The sequence below is a fragment of the Eschrichtius robustus genome, chromosome 3 (assembly GCF_028021215.1).
Source record: "Eschrichtius robustus isolate mEscRob2 chromosome 3, mEscRob2.pri, whole genome shotgun sequence".
In the NCBI taxonomy this organism is placed as follows: Eukaryota; Metazoa; Chordata; class Mammalia; order Artiodactyla; family Eschrichtiidae; genus Eschrichtius; species Eschrichtius robustus.
In genome coordinates this window covers 184,522,170-184,540,770 of record NC_090826.1, presented here as the reverse complement: position 1 = coordinate 184,540,770, position 18,601 = coordinate 184,522,170, and the positions used below count along the sequence as shown (strand labels likewise).

The 18,601-nt window shown below is 38.1% G+C and overlaps 1 protein-coding gene across 4 annotated transcripts in view; it reads right to left on the bottom strand.

Moving 5' to 3' along the window:
- The window catches only part of CRB1 (crumbs cell polarity complex component 1), a 275,719-nt gene that overhangs the window by 116,448 nt on the left and 140,670 nt on the right, over window positions 1–18,601 (bottom strand). For all 4 annotated transcript variants that reach the window (XM_068541848.1, XM_068541846.1, XM_068541847.1 and 1 more), the window contains 3 exons: window positions 10,192–10,387; window positions 7,398–7,537; window positions 2,058–2,240 (listed from right to left, as the gene is read on the bottom strand). In XM_068541848.1, the coding sequence (XP_068397949.1) occupies window positions 2,058–2,240; window positions 7,398–7,537; window positions 10,192–10,387 (519 nt within the window). The remainder of the gene's footprint in view (window positions 1–2,057; window positions 2,241–7,397; window positions 7,538–10,191; window positions 10,388–18,601) is intronic.

Below are 18,601 nucleotides of genomic sequence, written 5' to 3'. Positions count from 1 at the left end.
ATTGTAATACCCAGAACAACCACTATGAAAGCTACACAATACAGCTGAAAATACTATAAATAAATCAAGATGAAATCCTAAAAAAATGGTCAAGTAACCCACAGAAAGATAAGAAAAGAGAAACAAAGAAATCAAACAGAAAACATAATAAAATGGCAGAGTTCACCCCTAATATATCAATAATTACTTAAAGGTAAATGGTCTAAATATATCAATTAAAAGGCAGAGATTGACAGAATAATTTTGAAAAAGCATGACCCAATAATATGCTTTTTAATACGCCATTTAGAAGAAACTCACTTCAAATTCAATAAGTAAGTTGAAAGTATAAGGATGGAAAAAGGCATACCATGCAAATGTTAATTTTTTAAAAAGGCAGGAGCATGATTATTTATGTAGAAAATATGAAAGAATTGACAAAAAATCTCCTGGAACTAATAAATGATTATAGCAAGGTTGCAGAGTACAAGGTTAATATAATATACAAAAGTCAATTGCTTTTCTACATAACAGCAATGAACAAGTAGAATTTGAAATTAACAACACAACACCATTTACACTGGCACCCCCAAAATGAAATACTTGGGGCAGCCCAGGACTTCTTAACTCATTTAGTCATTTTTGGCTGCTCTTCAGAAATTAAGGCCAACACACTTCCCTGAAACATTTCACTGCCTCTCCTGTTTGGATCTGCAGATTCTTTGGTCAACCATGTTCTTTTATCTGATAAGGCAACATTAGCAATGGCCTCTGACTTTGATAGAATCTCTTCTTTATAACCCTAAACCCAATAAAAAATTTTAGAACTCCCTTACCTTGTTCCAAGAGGGATTTAAAGTAGCTGACAAAAATACTTACACTATACCAGGATCAAACAATTCAGAAAAAATAAGAAAAAAAAAAAAAAAAAGGCAAATGTAAGAAACAGAAAGAGGAAATTTAAATAATCTCAGAGGTGGGGTAAATACAGAAATATATTCCAGAAAAACATATATGCTTGTAGAACCCACTTTTACCTATAAGATTTCTGGCATCTTACATTGTTGGGAAATGTGATGTATTGCAAGATTTATTTCATGCTTTTTTTCATTTATCAAGATTTATTTGCACACATTTTACTAAGGGAAAAAGCATGCAAGCTAGAAGCTATTCAGGAAAAACAATACTTATACTGATGTTGACACTGGAGAGGCTTTTCCCCTGTGTGTTTTTCGTAGAGGGGACAGTGAATAAGGAAATCTTCTACAGCAACCTTACAGCAAACACTGCCATCAAATAAATAGACCCCCTCCCCCTTTTTTCTTATTCCTTATTTTCTTTCCTCAGAAATCCCCGATAGCAGCTGAAATATTTTCCTCAGATATCACTGGATCTATTGAGAAAAGAATAAGATAGAAATCTAGGTTGTAATTAGTTTTCTCAGTGGTATCCATGCAATTGTAGGTAAGTTGCTACTCATTACCAAATACGGGACTGTCTCCAAACTTCTGAAAATTTTCAGAAATGGGAGCAGACACAAACACAACTGTTCATTGGAAAACATACGTGCACATTTCCTCTGCATTTTAGAGTAAGAATGCTGTAGAAAAAGTTAGAGTCATTTAAATTTGATATAGGGAACAACTTTAGCTATAGAATAGTGGATTACTTGAGACTAGATAATTTTTCTGTGTAAATATAAGTATGTTAACTTATTTAAGCAAATTTGAATAACATAAAATGTAACATCATTATAAAATTTCATGACATAAAAATTCCAACATTTTCTGTTTATAAGGTGAAGAATTTGAGTCAGCTTCTAATTCCCAGGATAACGTATACAAGTATTTCCCCTTTCGTACATCTCTTCTATCCCTATTTTTAACATTTTCCTCATGATCTGAGGAATTACGATATGTGAAATGAGGTATTTTTCAGGCCCACACGGGGGACCCTTTGCACCACAGCAACAGAGGTTATACGGCACAGATCTCACTGCTCAGCCACCATTTGGTTGAATGCGTGATCTGCCATCAAACGCTAGAAAGTCAAGGCATCTCCCCAGCCCTGGGCCTCACCTGTGAGTCCAGGTGGACAGATGCAGATGTAACCTGAGGCTTCGGGGTGGCCGGATAGAGACAGCAGCTGGGCAAGGCGCCCATGCCCTTCCCCTGAGGACAGCTCCACGCATTCCCCATCAGACTGGCAGGGGCTACTACTGCATCCATCGATGTCGGTCTCACACTGGGCCCCCGTGTATCCTGCAGGATAAACGTTCAGAGAAGCTGCTGAGTCAAAGCCTCTCAACCATAGAGTATGTGCCTGACCGGAGGCTGGCCACTGTGCTGGCACCAGTTAACAAGGTGCTGGGCCTCCTTCAAGGAGCTGGCAAAGGATCTGGTAAGAGAGGCTTCCACGAACATGAGTAATAGTAACAATGGAGTCACTCCTATAATATCGATCAATGCTTTTAATAAAGATTGGATGAACAAGGAACTTCAGGATAACCTTGATCTAACCTGGACATTTTAACTAGACTCCAATTCCTCAAATATTCCAATTGTTTGAATGTTAAGCAAGAAAAAAAAAAATGATATATTTTTCCAGAGAATAGCTGTAAAGTCAGCAGGATCTACAAAGCCAACCCTAAATTCTTCTCTTAAAACTCAAAGTAAAGGTAAATGATTGCTTCTTAACACTCAGTGAGACAATAAAAAATTGATTTGTATTTGAATGGATTTAGCTGGGTCATTTTATTAGGGACAAGAATAAAAACAATAAAACATGAATGATTTAGTACTTTATAAAACATTTTAATATTAAATATAAAAGAAAGTCCCTACCAGAACTATTCCTCTGGTTTTACATACATATGCACCTGTTAAAACTATATATGTATATATTTATTGTGTGTGTGTTAACATAACTGGAATTGTACTGCACGCATCCTTCTGCAACTTGCTTTTTGAACTCCCTTGCACAGTCTATCCATGTTAAATTTACAATCCAGAATTGTAAAAGTTATAAATCAAATCATGGTATTTCTGTACTTTAAAACCATTCAATGGCTTCACTTTTCACACAGAATAAAATTTAAAATCCTTAACCTGACCGGCCCTTTATTATCTGGCCCTAATCCTATCTCTGCATTCCTGTCCCTAGAATGTTTTCTACCCCAGGGCCTTTATAACATTGTTCCCTCTCCTAGAAAACCATTCTCCAAGGCTTGGATAACTCTAAGCTTTCAGGCTCCATCTCTTATTACGTTCTCTTTTCCTCATGGTCAGATCTAAGTAAGATCCTTTTTTCTCTCATATACCCAATTCTTTCCTTTCATTGTCTTACAGTGATTGCTATTATGTAGTTACTTTTATAGTTATCTCTTAAAATTTATTTACATATATAGCTTTCATTTGTTGATGTATTTGATAGCTGTCTCCCTCAACAGACTGTAAGCTCCACAAAAGCAGGGACTGTTTTTTTATTCTCCACTCCAGGACAGAGCAACACCTGAGTAGTAGGCCTTCAATCAATATCTGAATGAGATTCAAATAGTTCTAATCAACAATTTAGATGATAATCCTAGCTTAGCAGATAAACTAGAGAATTGATAACTCTTAATAAGCAGATAATGAGAATATGATGGGATCGCTTATTTTGTAATTTTAATATAAACCTGAATGGGGCCCTATGTCAAATCGTAAGCACAACATAAATTCTGTTGCTCAACAATATAATACTTTTGTCACATTTGACCCCTGGGGTCTTTGTCAGCGGTCTGAAGAAGAAACTTAGAGTTGAAATGGAAACTAAAAGCACATGTCAGATCAAGGTCCCACAATCCTTGGTAGTGACCCTCCCCCAGAACCCTCAGTCTTTTATGCCTGAATGTCTACTTTTTAAGTGCTTCTATTTCATACTTAAGGATCTACAAATATTCACTAAATAATGGTTGTCACAAAACCATTATAAAAACTTGTTGTGCTACAGTTGACTTAAAGAAAGTTCTGACTATTTTCAATTTTCTTCTCATTCTAAGTTTGAAGACTCATACACAGGCCAGGTTAGGAAGTAATTTAGAACCTTCATAAGTCCTTTCTGGCTTTCCGGCTCATGCATTGTCTTATTCTTATCCTGAACATTAGGAAGGTTCTGATTTATAGTCTTACCAGTCCTGTCCCCACCACTGGGGCCCTGTGGGGATTCTGTTTGCTGTACCCTTTAACCACGTATATAAATAGATTCCTCCAATCAAGGCTACATTCAATAGATTTAACAAGTTTTCCTGTAAAACTCTGTACAAAGAAACAATATGATGCTGAGTCAAGAACCCAGGGTTCTTAAATTATGTTTTTTTTTAAAAAAAACAAACCCTATCTTTTCTGGGTAACAGGAAAACTTTCAAGATAGGCATTTAAAGTGACTAACCCTTCTTGTAATTAATTACTCTTGAAATGAGGACCCTGGGCAATTCCAGCAGTGGATTCTTGCCATCGTGCTCAGTGGCAGTGGTCTCGTGATCCAAAGGAATGGTCTCCTTTTCTTAGATATGGAGTAGCTTGTAGCATTAAATCTTCTCTTTCTATATAACTGTGAGAATTGGGTACAAAGACATTCTGAGTTTTCTCTTTAGGCAAAATCACCATCCATCCAGCGACCCAAGAAACTCAGAAGTAGAACTGTCCTAAATCGGTGTCCCTTTCTCAATCCCCACATCATTTCTACCTCCTAAAGTGGTCTCATGGCCATCCATCCCCTCATCTCCACCCTCACCACTACGGTCTTTGTTCTGGCCAGTTGGCTTATCTCTTATTTAAACTATTGCAGAACTCTCACCAGATTCCCTGCCTTCAGCCTTATTTCTCTCAATCATCTTCCACTAAAGTGCCAGAGAGCTCTTTTTAAATTAACAGGTCAGATTATGTTACTTCTCTGCCCCGTAGTTTGCAGGGCAGACAAACAGCACTGTGATCCGGCTTCAGTCTCATCTTGCTCCCCAGCCCCATCTCTCTACCCTCAGCCCTGCGTAGTCCAGCATTTTAAACAATCGCTCAAAGTTCCACAATTGGACATGCTCTTTTCCATGTGTGCCTGCTGCCCTTTCTTCTTTCCCTCTTCTTTTTCTTCCTCTCTTCTATCCTTAAATAAGTAATGAGCTGCTGCGTGCTGGCCATAGGGTCTAGAATGGCCAATCTCCTAATCTTAGTATCTAGTTGACATTTATCGAGTGCTCCCTATGGTCTAGGCTGAGCTGGGAGCTCCTTCTCTATTGCTGGAATTATCTCCACAACAACACTATGAGGTAGATATTATTATCATCATCTCTGCTTTATCTATCGATGAGGACACCGAGACTCAGAGCGGTAACGTGGCCAAAGTCACACGGCCACTGGGTACATTTCTGGGATATGCTTAGTGATCTTTCAAGTTGTCTAAAATGGTGCCTCCTTGGTCAAGCCATCCCTGAACTTCTTCTCTCCTTAATCCCTTTTACAGAATTTAATAGAGCTTCTTATTGTACCCAAAATTGTACTGTACACATTTTTTTCACACTGTATCCCAGATAGAATTTAAGCTCCTTGGAAGGAGGAACGAAGTCTTTTTGATTGCCCAGATTCCTCATATGAGGAATCATGGCCCTGAAGTCCATGTGGCTTGAACGTATGGAACACATACTGGTCTTTTTTTTTCAATAGATCGTTATTGGAGTATAATTGCTTCACAATACCATGTTAGTTTCTGTACCCTAAAGGCTTTGTAATGGAGCCAGGCAGCTAAGAGGAGCAGCGTAAAAGAAGACCAGGACTGGCTTTGCTGTGCAACATGCTGGTCTTCTTTTAGGCCGCTCCTCTTAACTGCCTGGCTCCATTACAAAGCCTTTAGGGCACAGAAACCATCTCTCCTACACAATTTCCACCTCCTGGTGTAGAGCTTGGGGTGTAGTAATACATAGTTGCCTTTTCTTTGAGTACCTAATATGTGCCAGGCTCTATTTTTATAATTTTACCCCTCACAACAACACTACAAGTAGTTTTTTTGTTTATCCTTCATTCGCGGATGAGAAATTTAAGAATTAAGAGGTAACTCACCCTAGTTTACTTGGTTAACAAATGGTGGACTTGTCCTGCTCCCAAGCTGTCTGCTCCATGCCCTGCTTAGGGACTGAGGTCCTGCCCAGAGTGTTGATTGAGTGTTGAGTGTTGGTTGATGACAAGAATGTGGAATAACATGTTTTGGAAAAAATTCAGTATTACAGGGCTCCTGTTGATTCAAGTGTTACATACTGTTTCCTACTGACCAGAGCCAATGACCAAAGGATAAAAATATACCCTATTCGTTATCTGGAAGTGGGAAGACACATGAGATACACAGATTTCTGAGCCACAGAAGAATTCCAAACTTCCTTTTATACTTTTATGTTTGTTTTGTTTTTACCTACAAAATGTATTTAACCAAAGCGTGTTACACGTGCCTCAGGCAACGAGATGTCTTTCCATCAGAAGCTGCTACTGACAGGACTGACCCTGGTCTCCATGCCTCCTCCCCAGCCACAGGGTCATCCTTTCCTCAGACAGTAATGTGAGTGGGGAGGAGGGGGTAGATGACCAGCCAGCTTGCAACAGCTAGATTTTAAATTATCATAAATTTATCAGTGTTTTCCAATGGATCAAGAAAGAAGGGAGACAAAATGCTCTTTCATTTCTAGCAATAAAATCCTAGTAAGAATTAGGTTAAAATATGTCAAGCAGGGTCATTGCCAAAATTAACATCAATATTTACGGGTGGCCTGTTGATTCAAGTATCACATACTGTTTCCTACTGATTCTGGTACCACCTCTACACTCAAGTCTAATTACCTTTTAAGTGTAATTTTTAGTTATGGTTTATGTGTGTGTAACTTGTATTGTCTTTTACATTATAAAGGGCTAGGAGAATACACCCATTTCTGGAATATCATTCTATACCCTTTATGGGGACCATTATGATCACACTGACTGACTCCATGAATTATAACACAAGCACTTGGGATTTTAATAGTGTTTCATGTGTTTTAATATATTCTAGGCGTCAAGGAAAACATCTTGGAGGAAAAGGAAGCACCTTCCAGTGAATTTTACTCCACGAAGACCATGCTGAAATCGACCCTTCCATTGACTTTTTTTTCCCTCTGTGTTTTCTTCCAGAAGATTCTGATGATTGGGCAGCTTGGTAACCTACTTCAGACAATGCATAGTGTAGCAGTAGATATGTTTGAGCACTGAAGAATACAATTAAATTAAACAATGATAACTAGAAGAAAGAGTTGATTTTAAACCTTTAGCAACAAGAATTTTTAGTTTCTATTTGCTATAAGCGATTTGTTTCTATTCTAAGCAAAAAAAAAAAAAAAAAATGGTGGAAGATATTTTGTCACTTACCAGGCCAGCAGTGACAAGTGTAATTGTCAGCACTGTCCTCACATGTAGCATTATTGTGACAGGGTTTTGACCAACATGGAGGCATCAAGGTCTCACAATGTGTCCCTGTGAATCCACTACCCATGCAGTTACAGCTGTACCTGGCGAGTAAAATGAAATTGTCACATCAACTCTTGGTCATATTGAGATCAAATATTGTTATCCTGTCTCTTCACTTGTCTATCAACCCCAGACCCATGGCATGGTTTTAATACTTATCAAAAACCTTGAGGAATCATCTCTATAAGCCTGAAAGCATTATGCATTTCCATATTAATAGCTTTTTATCTTTAAAATTTTACAGTACAGTTTTCAATCAAAATTATTTGGAAACCATGATCGTATACTTCAATTTCCTCACCCATAAATTGAAGATAATAGTACCTTTGTGACAGAGTTGTTGGCATAATTAAATGTGCTTATAAAGAATGGACACGGCATGCCAAAGGGCAGAAAATACTGAATAAAACTACTGAATAGTACCAAATAAAGTTGTTAATACTGTGAAGCAGTAGAGACTGATTTATATCATCAAGGCACTTTTTTATATAGAGAGCCCAGAAAGAGGTCCCTTATGAAAAATGAAACAATAAATTATGAAAAAAACAGGAAAAATTCTCATTATATAAATTGTGACTTATGTTTTCTTATTTTCAGAGTACAAGAATATTTTAGTCTTGCTATTTGTAATCATTCACTGATTAAGTGGGATTACTTGACAGACCTAAAATACAAATCTGTTGGGGAGAGTTGTTCACTTTATCAAGAATAGGCTTTCAATTTAGACGGTCTCTCCTCGAGGATCTAGTATCACAAAAACATGGGCTTACACACTCAGCTTAGATAAAATGAGTGTCTGGGGGGAGGGATACCTAGTACTGTATAAAGAGTAACAGTCCTGTTCACCACGGCTGTGTGTCTATTTACCACCAACACAGATATTAAGATTTCACTAAGGAAACTTAAATATTAGCAAATATAAGTGACTATAATTTTTATACATAATTTTGTTAGCTAGAAATCCTCTATTCACTATTCCATTTACTTAATTAAAAATATCTACTACAAATCTACTATGTGTAAGACATTGGAGACAAGAGCCCTGTGGTCACGGCTGGCTAGTGGACCTCAATTCACGGAATCAGTCTCCATTTGAATCTTCCTTTGTCTGCAAGAACCTTTCATGGGGTATAGTTTCTGACTTTCCCACACTCCTCATAGCAAATGTGTTAATTTTTTGCTGTGGGAAAATAAAGTCAGGTTGTAATTGCTGACCTTGCAATGATCTCAAAATTTAGGTCATAAGAGAGATGTGGATACAATAGAAAAATTATTCATGGCACACATTCAGGTGAAGAGAGGAAAGCTGGCAGGTTCAGCCTTGCTCTGTTTGCATTTCCATAGGCATTAAAAGCGTTGTGTGCCTTCTGTTCTGATGCTTTCTGGAAACAGTGAAGCATGGCTGGGAGACCATCCTCCTTTTGTCTGGAGCGCTTGTGTGGAAACTGCCTTTCTGGTCTATGTGTTGCCCAGTTACCTGTCTCCAGGCGTGAAGATTCATGCCACTGGAGAATCATTTGGGTGTAACTGAAAGTCACAGGCAAGACGTGGAGAATGGTTATAGTTTACAAAAAAAATGTTCTACCACTTTGCTCTATTTAAAATCACATTATTTTCCTGGGTATATATGAAGCACACGTGCCTTTTATTACTGCCCTTTTGAGTCTGATTCACTTTAAAATTCAGATTTGGGATAAATTATATCTTCTTTATTAAATAAAGGAAAGTTCAATTCTAGGCCTCCTTTTTCAAAGAATTAACTGTGTGAATTTGTGGGGGGGGGGGGGGTGGGGGGGCCACCTAACTTCCCTGAACTTTAGACTCCTTATTGTAAAGGGGGAGCTTTAGTGCCCATCTTGCCGTCCACTGAGCCACTGAAGGATCTGTCAAGGCAATATTAAATGCTAATGCTGTTAAAACTTGTGTTTAATAACTCGATGCTTGTGGTTTAAATAAGTATTAGAAAGTTCTTTCAAAAATATTTATATGAATTCAACTACTATTACCCAAATTTATTATATGCATCATATTAAGGTGTAATTTATTGTTTTATTTTTGTTTTTGTTTTTACTGAAAAGCCAATGATAGACTCTAATTTGGAACAGAATTACATGGCTACTTCTCATCGTTCTGCTGTCTTCAAAGTATTCACCCAATTCTCCAAACACCTAGAAATTCAAGATATAATTAATTTAATATCAACGCCCTTTCCAACACTGTTTATATAAAATTCCTAAAGGATTTATTTTTCACCACTTGATTTATATGCTTGTTATTTTATAAATACAATCTTATATTCACATATAGCTTTGTTTTTCCATCTACAAAAGATACGGAAGGTAGATTCCATTTGTATTTCTAGCTTTGTTTTTCCATCTACAAAAGATACGGAAGGTAGATTCCATTTGTTTCGTGGATTTGGAAGGCTGGCGCTTTTCTGTAACAGAACCAGTTCAAGACTACTACAAGAATGACTTGGAAAATGCTCCCTCTTGAGACAGATGGCGTCCAAAGGTTGCATTATTTTAATAAAATGTGAATGTTACAACTTTTTTATATTTAAAGTATAAAAAGCAATCTGCACATTTTAAGCCAGCGATGTAAGATCTCCAAATTCACCAGAATGACTGGTGCAATAGCTTCTGGTCAGTGAGTTCGCTCCAAGCCAACGACCCAAACGTAGGAGAAAATGTACCTGTTGGCTCCATCCACGCACAGCCCCCCATGGAGACACGGCCCACTGGCACACTCATCAGTGCTGAGCTCACAGCCATCACCCAGGAGGCCGGGGGCACAGTCACAGAAACGGGCCTCCACAGCATCCTGACAGGTTGCACCACTGAGGCAGGGCTGGGACCGACATTCATCAACTTCCAATTCACAGTTCACACCTTTTAAAAAAGTCGGCACAGAAAAAAAAGGCAAAGTTTTAGCAAAGCGTTAATATTTTCGCTCTTTGGCAATGCTTTACTTAGCAAGGCTCTTGTGAAACATGATGTTGCCCCAAATAATTTTCCTCCTTAATTGTAATTGATATTAACTTTCTGGCATGCGTGTGGGACGTTCACAAAGCAGAGCAGCTGTCACTTACAAAGAACTATTGCATACAACAGCTCGTGGCTTTTTGGTCCGAGGACACAAATCATTCTTAGGACAAAGTAATTGTTTACTGTACTTTTGTTGGAAGCCTGAAGGGGACCGGCCAATGTCTTTAGATTATTTTTAATAGGCGTCATATTGAACAGTGGGTAAAAGCTCAGACTCCAAAGCCAAACGGCCTGGGTTGGGATCTTGGCACAGCCTCTTTTAGCTGTGTGACCTTGGGAAAGTTCCTTAACCTTTCCTTACCTCAGTTTCTTCACCTGAAAAATGGGACCAATAGTTGTAATTACCCCATAGGATCATTATTACAATTATAGTGTGTTCTAAAGTGTTTATGATAGTACCTGGTGTATACTAAGTGTTTGCTAGAGAAAAAAAAAAGTACTTGTTCTTTCCATAAAATTTATTGTACAAATATGATGGGCAATTCTTTCCTTAAGTGCCCCTTTTGCACAGAAATATTTACATTTTCTATAGTGTTGTAAAATGCTGCTTTTAAATAGAAAATCAATTTGTGACTTAAACTCATTGTAATTAGTGGTATTATTAGAAGCTACTTCATTTTAAGGTAATGTTGCATTTTTAAAAAATCTGTATTTACCCCCTTGCCCAAATAGTAGGTGAAGATTATTTTCTAAGCAAACCAAGTTTAAGATTTACAAAAATGGTCACACTGAGATAGCAAACTACCCCACTGAATCTGCCAAAACAGTATCTGATACACAGTCATCAAATTTTCACATAGGTTTTAAAAGACACAAAAGGGGGGCTACCTGTATTTGCCCATCTTTATTCCTGTGCCTATGACCCAGGGTAATAAATTATGTATTAAAATGATATTGAGGAGTTTTCAAATAACTCAGAGGTTTTTAGTAGTTTGATTGATATTGTGCCCTCTTTCCTGATAGGAAATACAATAGGATATTCTAACACCACCTGCCATTTACAACTGTGACTAGATTCTACAAATGTGGAAGTGAAAAGAGACGCCAGCATATTAAATTTGATTGTTTTCTGAGAGGAAAAAGAACTTAAATTTTATATCACTAAAGATGGAAAGTTGTGGAATAGTATTTGTTGCAGGTAAACGGCCTGCCATTTGAGGCTATTTCTCACCCGGTCTGAGAATGAGATTTTCCGTATCTGTTTCCATTGGTATCAGTAAGGGCAAGAGAAAGAGCACCGAACTGTCCGGTGGAGTCCTGTGTCTCACTCTGTCTCTGAAACAGCTTTTCAGCAATGTTTTCGTATCTTTTTTTCTGCTATGTAAAATAACACAATAACAGATACCTCTTTTTTAAATACTTTCTAAGAATATATGAAAGATAAAAATGATACATTATTTTTTTAAAGTTTTATATAATTATTTTTTAAACACATGTAGCAACTGAAACTATAATGTGTTAGCACGCCGTTAAAATGACACTGATCAGTCAGGACTAAGAGAGAACTCTGCCCACCCCGAAAGGATCCATCCCTGTGGGCTCCTGGGGTGCTCTCTGAGCAGACGGCAACTGGCACTCATTACGCAGCTACCATGTGCACATGCAGGGTGAGGTGATTTCACATGTGTTCTTTTATTCCATCCCAACACACTTAAGGTACACTGACTTGCCTGTGTTCCATAGCTAGTAAGTGACAGTGTCTCTGCCATCCCTGTCTCCTCCTAGTCAATCCACCCCTCCATAATACCTTTGGATTATGTCCTTTGGTATTTTAGTCATCTATATTTGCTGAAAACTATTAACATATAAAGCCAAACCAGTGGTTTAAAACTTGTTAACACTTTCCTAAATTTTATTTCATAATTCAAATAAAATTCATATATTCATCTGTTATACACCCAGGTTATTTCCTAATGCTTAAGAAATACATTATAAACCATTATTTTAAATACTGCAGCTCCATTTATAACAATGTCGTTCAAATGCTTTAGCTTTAAAGTGATCCTGATGCATGTATAAGAACGTGTTTCAATAACTTAAATACAATTTCAGTTCAAACAACTATTTACTTTGGATTTATTTGATTTGTTTGTATTACTCTTAATATTACTTAACAATGTGATTCTTACTGCAGCTTTTCACTGCTACTGATATGGAAAACAAAAGAGATTTGGCCTATGTCTGCGTGATGCCAAAATGGCTGGGTGAAAAGTGTTAAGTACATTCAGTCATCCAGATGTTTTTGTTTTTCCAGATGCTTGGCTTCATAGGTAAAACATCTGGAAAACTATGATTTTCAGTTTTCATTTGGATGTTTACTGTTACATGCATGCAGCCATTAAGTTTAGACAGTTAATTGACCTTCAAAAACATACCTACACAGTGTGGTCCAGTCTATCTGGAAACATTCTTTTTATGACTAGTGTTACTATGTATGGCGTCATGTCATTACAACTCTAGGTAGCAGTAGAAATTGAATGCAGTTACACTGAGTAGCACTTCTGTGGCTGATTGTCTAATAAATGGAAAATTCGTAACTGTAAAACTCCTTCACAAAATTCATCCAGGAACCCAACCAATCTGTTGGAATTGGTTTATAATTCTGTATGAAACAAAAGAAAAACTCTCTGCGCACCCTGCTCATAGCTGGGAAGGCACTAAGAGGAGGAGTCGGAGAGAGACAGAGTTTAGGATGGAGCACGCCATCCATAACTACTGCCTAAACCACCAGCCAATCATCAGAGCAAACACGACAGGAGAGACATCACCTCTTTCTAAAACATCTCTGCCGTCCTTCCCCCTTGCATTCAGCTCACTGCTATTCATACAATAATAACAATAAATGTAGCCAGAGGACAAAAGCCTCAGCTCTACATCCTGGAAGTGGTGCAGCCCTGCTCTGCTCATGGCCCACTTTTTCTCTCGAGCGTTTCCTGACTCTGAGCGGATCTTCCTTTGTGCTTCCTCTGCACTCTGTTCAGGGAGAGATTGTAATTTTTGTTTACACTCCTCCTCCCTGAATAAATTTTGCCTTAGTCATCTTTATATTTCCACAGTCCGGCACAGTGTCCAGTGCCTCGCAAGGCTGTGATAAATATTTGCTGAGCAAATAGCATTCGTTATTTTGTGCACTCATTCAACAAACATTTGTCAAAAGCCAGAAACTACATTTCTTCATAAAAACTATTTCAAATAGCTCTAGTCCTGAGCAAAGGCCTGAACAGTGTTTAATTGCCTTTACATGACACCACCAAAAGTTGGTCAATTTAATAATTAAGAGCATATAGAAAAACAACCATTTTCCTTTGATAAAATAAAGATACAGCCTGTGAAATTCAGAATTTCTCTTTAGGCTGTTATATACTATTTTCCTTTGAGGTTTGAAAGATGATTGTTATGGGTATATTACATGGTGAGTAAAATTTGAGATATCTAGGTAGGTGCTCACAGAATCAGTATTTAAGTGTTATTTAAACTGGTGTCATATATTGAGTATGTTTATATAAATATGGACTATTTATTAAAAATTATTCCCGGTAAATTGATGTAAGTTCATCAAGTTTTATGTCTTAATTTTATAATCAGGATTATACTTTCAGTAAAAAAAACTTTCAGTAGTAACGATAATAATATTATTTCTCATGAAATAAGCTTATATTTTATAATATGTAATACTTTTATTTTTCCCAGATTATTTTCATGACCATTAAATTACCCACTTGATTCATCATAGATGCTTCAAAGTGCTTTAGTTGATCAAAAATACATTTAGGCATGATGGAACATCAAGAATAAGTTCTAATCTCCACACTGACTGAAATTCAAAATATGCCTTTAATAAATGCCACTGTAATTGCAGTGTCAGAGTTAGCTACCTCTTAGAATCAGAGGTGAGGACTACTGGAGAAAGCTCAGAGAAGAACATGAAGAATTATCAAAAAAAAAAAAAAAAGCTCTGATAGGAAATTTAAAATGAGTAACCATCATGTGATGCAGAGAAGTAGGGTAAGTTTCAGGTGTGGATGTGAAAGACGCTGCATGACGGTATGGTTGATCTAAACTTCTAAGGAAGCCTGCATGGTTGCTAGAAATATTGTGAAGGATAGACCTGTGCCGAATAATCTGGACATCCCGCCAGAGGGCAGAAGAGAGCAGGCCGGGGAAGGTGTGCTCTCATTTCGTTTGCGTGATCCGTGATCCTTCAGTGTTCATTTCTGTCCTAAATTTTAAAGGAAAAAAGGTGCTATTGTGATACTTCTCTTCCACTCTTTCCTCTCAAATAATAGTCCATTTACTTGGATTATTGTATTACTCTCCATTGGGCACCCTAATTCTACCTTAACCTCTCCCTTCAGCGTATCCTCAACATAATAAGCAAAGACATTTTGTTAAAATGCAAGTCAAGGGACTTCCCTGGTGGTCCAGTGGTAAAAAGGCTGCCTTACAATGCAGGGGACGGGGGTTCGATCCCTGGTCAGGGAACTAGGATTTGGGGGAACTAGGATACCATATGCTATGGGGCAACTAAGCCCACGTGCCACAACTACTGAGCCTGTGTGCCTCAACTAGAGCCCGTGAGCCGCAAACTACAGCCCCAGGCACTCTGGAACCCGTGCACCACAACGAAAGATCCCGCATGCCTCAACGAAGATCCTACGTGCTGCAACTAAGACCCAACGCAGCCAAAAATAAATTAAATAAATTAAAAAAATGCGGGTCAAACCATTTCAGTCTTCTGCTCAAAACTCTCCAACAAGTTTGGGATTAACAGATACTCACTATTACATATAAAATAGATAAACAACAAGGACCTATTGTATAGCACAGGGAACTATATTCAATATCTTATAATAACCTATAATGGAAAGGAAACCAATTCACTTTCTTGTACACCTGAACCTAACACAACATTGTAAATCAACTGTACTTCAACAAAAATTAAAAAAAACAAAAAACAAAAAACTCTCCAACAACTTCCCATCTCACGTAGAGGAAGAGCCAAAGTCATTACCGTGACCTATAAGTCTCAATAATCTGACCGTATTATGTCTCCTCCTTGCCCACTCCACTCCAACCACATAGATCTCATTGCTGCTTCTCCAACATTCCAAGGACTCTGCCTCAGGGCCTTTGCATCTGCTATTCCTCTTCCAGGGGTGCTATTCCACAAGACATTTGCCCGACTCCCTTCCTCACCTCCCTAGAACTTTATTCTCCTGTCAACTTCTCAGTGAGGCCTTCCCTGGTCATTCTACCTAAAGTTTAATCCCTAATTCTCTCTTTTTTTGTTTTACATTTTTCCACTGAGTTTATCACCACCTACCCTACTACATATTTTTACCTACCTATTACTTATTTTATACATGTCTATCTCTTCCTTCTTGAATGTAAGGGGACTTTTTCATCACTTTTCTTATTATATTTACAGAAACAAAACAATGCCTGACACATTGCAGGGACTCAATATATACATATGTGCTTGTTCACTAAATTAATGACTGAATGAATTCAACAAATATTTATTTTTACCCATATCATTTATCTGGAACTGTTTCCAGTAATAAATAGTATATACACATATGTATACACTGTATATATAAAATAAATATATAAGTATGTAAAATAAAATATATAAAATAAAATATAAGTATATTAAAATATACATATAACTATTTTGTGTTGACTCTTTTTCCTCATCTCATAAAGTCTGTGAAATAAGAATCAAGGATGCCACATGAGAATCCATGTAATTGTCTACATCGGTGGTTCTCAAAGTGTGGTCCCCAAACTAGCAGCACCGCCTGGGAACTTGCTATACATGCAGCTCTTGGACCCCACCTCAGAGCTACTGAATCGGAAACCGTACTTTAATAGTGAGTCTGTTGCATGCTAAAGTTTGAGAGCCACTGGTAGAGATTATAAATTCATTAAGCTGGAAATGGCAATTGAACTTTTAATGCATTCTCATTTTCATATTAGGGATTTCAAGTTTTTTGTTGGTAAAATAAGTTTGGAAATATTCTGGCTTCGATAAATGTCAGCGAGTCTTCTTCCTAGGGATGGTACACCTACTCTTCCCTTACACGCCTATACCCCTCTTCCAGGCCTGGTCCTCATGTCTTACACCTGGTCTTGCAATGGCTTTCTAGTCTCCACGTGCTAACTGGTCTCCGTATACTAAGACATTTTCTTGAATATAAAGTGAATTTCTTCATATATTTTTGTTTCTGAAATAGAGATGGATCTTACAGTCGATAAGTACATTTAATATAGTGTTTTTTCTTATTTCACAAAAGATTATTTTTATACCAAAGATCTGTTTTACAGTTGAGGAACTAAGATATTTTCCTATATTGTTTTGCTTCACCGTGCACCCAACTGGCCTTCCCCCTGCCCTCCTATAGCTCTATTTTTCTCATGCTGCAGGCATTTTAACGTGAAAAATGTTCATTAGTCAATCGGGCTAATTCTAATGAAGACTTCAATTACAGAATGATCCATTGCAAGCCCCTGAACTAAAATCAGTCACATGATCAAAGCGAATATTCTTTTCATTAAAAAGAGTTGGCCGCTGTTCGCTTTCAGCTGAAACGGAGTTTTTGCTTATGCAGCGCAGATTCCCGCCAGCACCTTGAGCGCCTCTCGGAGCCCGCTGCTGTAGCTCATGAATCACCCGGGAGGAGGGCGCAGAGCAGAGGAGCCCCGCAGGGTGAACCCTCTCTCCAAGTGCTACCACTCTTTCCTCTCCTGCCTCCCTGTCTTTGAAAATTTATTGCGTTTTCTGGCTGTGCTGCTCAGAGGAACGCGGGCTTTTTCCTGTAAGCCGGGTTCTTTATGATCACTCTAAATTTGGACATGGCCCGCGACAGCTCGGGCCTGTGATATAGTTTCCGGGATGCGTCAGGAGGGCCGGGGCGAGCCGGAGCGTCTGCGAACCGGTGCTGAGGGCCGAGGGCTTCCTTCTGTCCTTTTCAGCTCCAGCTTTTTCCCTGATTCTATAGACCTTCTTTGGGTTTCTCATGAATTGGCCTGGGCTGCCATGAACACTGGCAACCACAGGACAGCGCCAAAAAAACAAGCTTCCTTGAGGGTCTAAAGGTTGGGACCGTGCAAGAAAATTTTCCAATTAGGTTCACATAAACTTAATTTCTGGCTCCCAGCCTGGCTAGAACCATCAGCTAAATGTGGTTCTCGGGAGGCAGAAACGAGCACCTCTGGCTCAGAGCTCCGTGGGGAGTTGCTCCTGTGCAGTCAGACCTGAGAACCACGGAGGAGATCCCAGAAGCGGGCTACCTCACTGTGGGAGGAGACTGGTGATCAAGCCTAAACCACACCTATCTTAACAAGCTTACCCAGCTAATAATAGACCTGGTTCTTACTGCCTTCTGAGTCGTTCACTGAAATGCTGTTTGCAGGTAAGTTGTAAATATGTCCCTTGAAAAGCTGAAATAATAAAATGTAGCTGATTTCTTGGAAAACAAAAGGAGAACATATTTAAATAGGGAACAACATTTTATATCAGGGTTTGGGCAAGGGAAGTGTCCTCACTGTGGACTTTGCGTGTTTTAGTGAGGAAAAGGCATTGATTCTTATTAGGCCCAGCAGGGATACGATGAAGCCACAGGATACATTAATTTATTGCACAGTGAAATGCCTTATGATGGAGTTTTACTACATTTCACATTTGGGACACACCTTTGACATCTTTTATGCCTAAATTTGAACCACTTAAAAGATTCATTACAATCCAATTAAATTAAAATGTAAACGTAAAAACACGTAGACTGTAAAACATAATTTTTCAAGCTGTGTTTCGGCAATTATAAGACTGTTTCAGAAAACTGTAGTTAAAATGGCTGAAACATTTGATCTCACATCTATTCCTTTTAGTCACCATTCAGGATATTGTATTAGGAGCAGGAAACCGAAGATATTATCTTAATTAGCTATAGTGGTTTTAAAATGTGACCTTTATAAACAGAAGCAATTCCAAACCAGCCCTACAAAAATTTACTTCTCATTTTTATTCAAAAATTAATAAAATTGATTTTGGTGGTG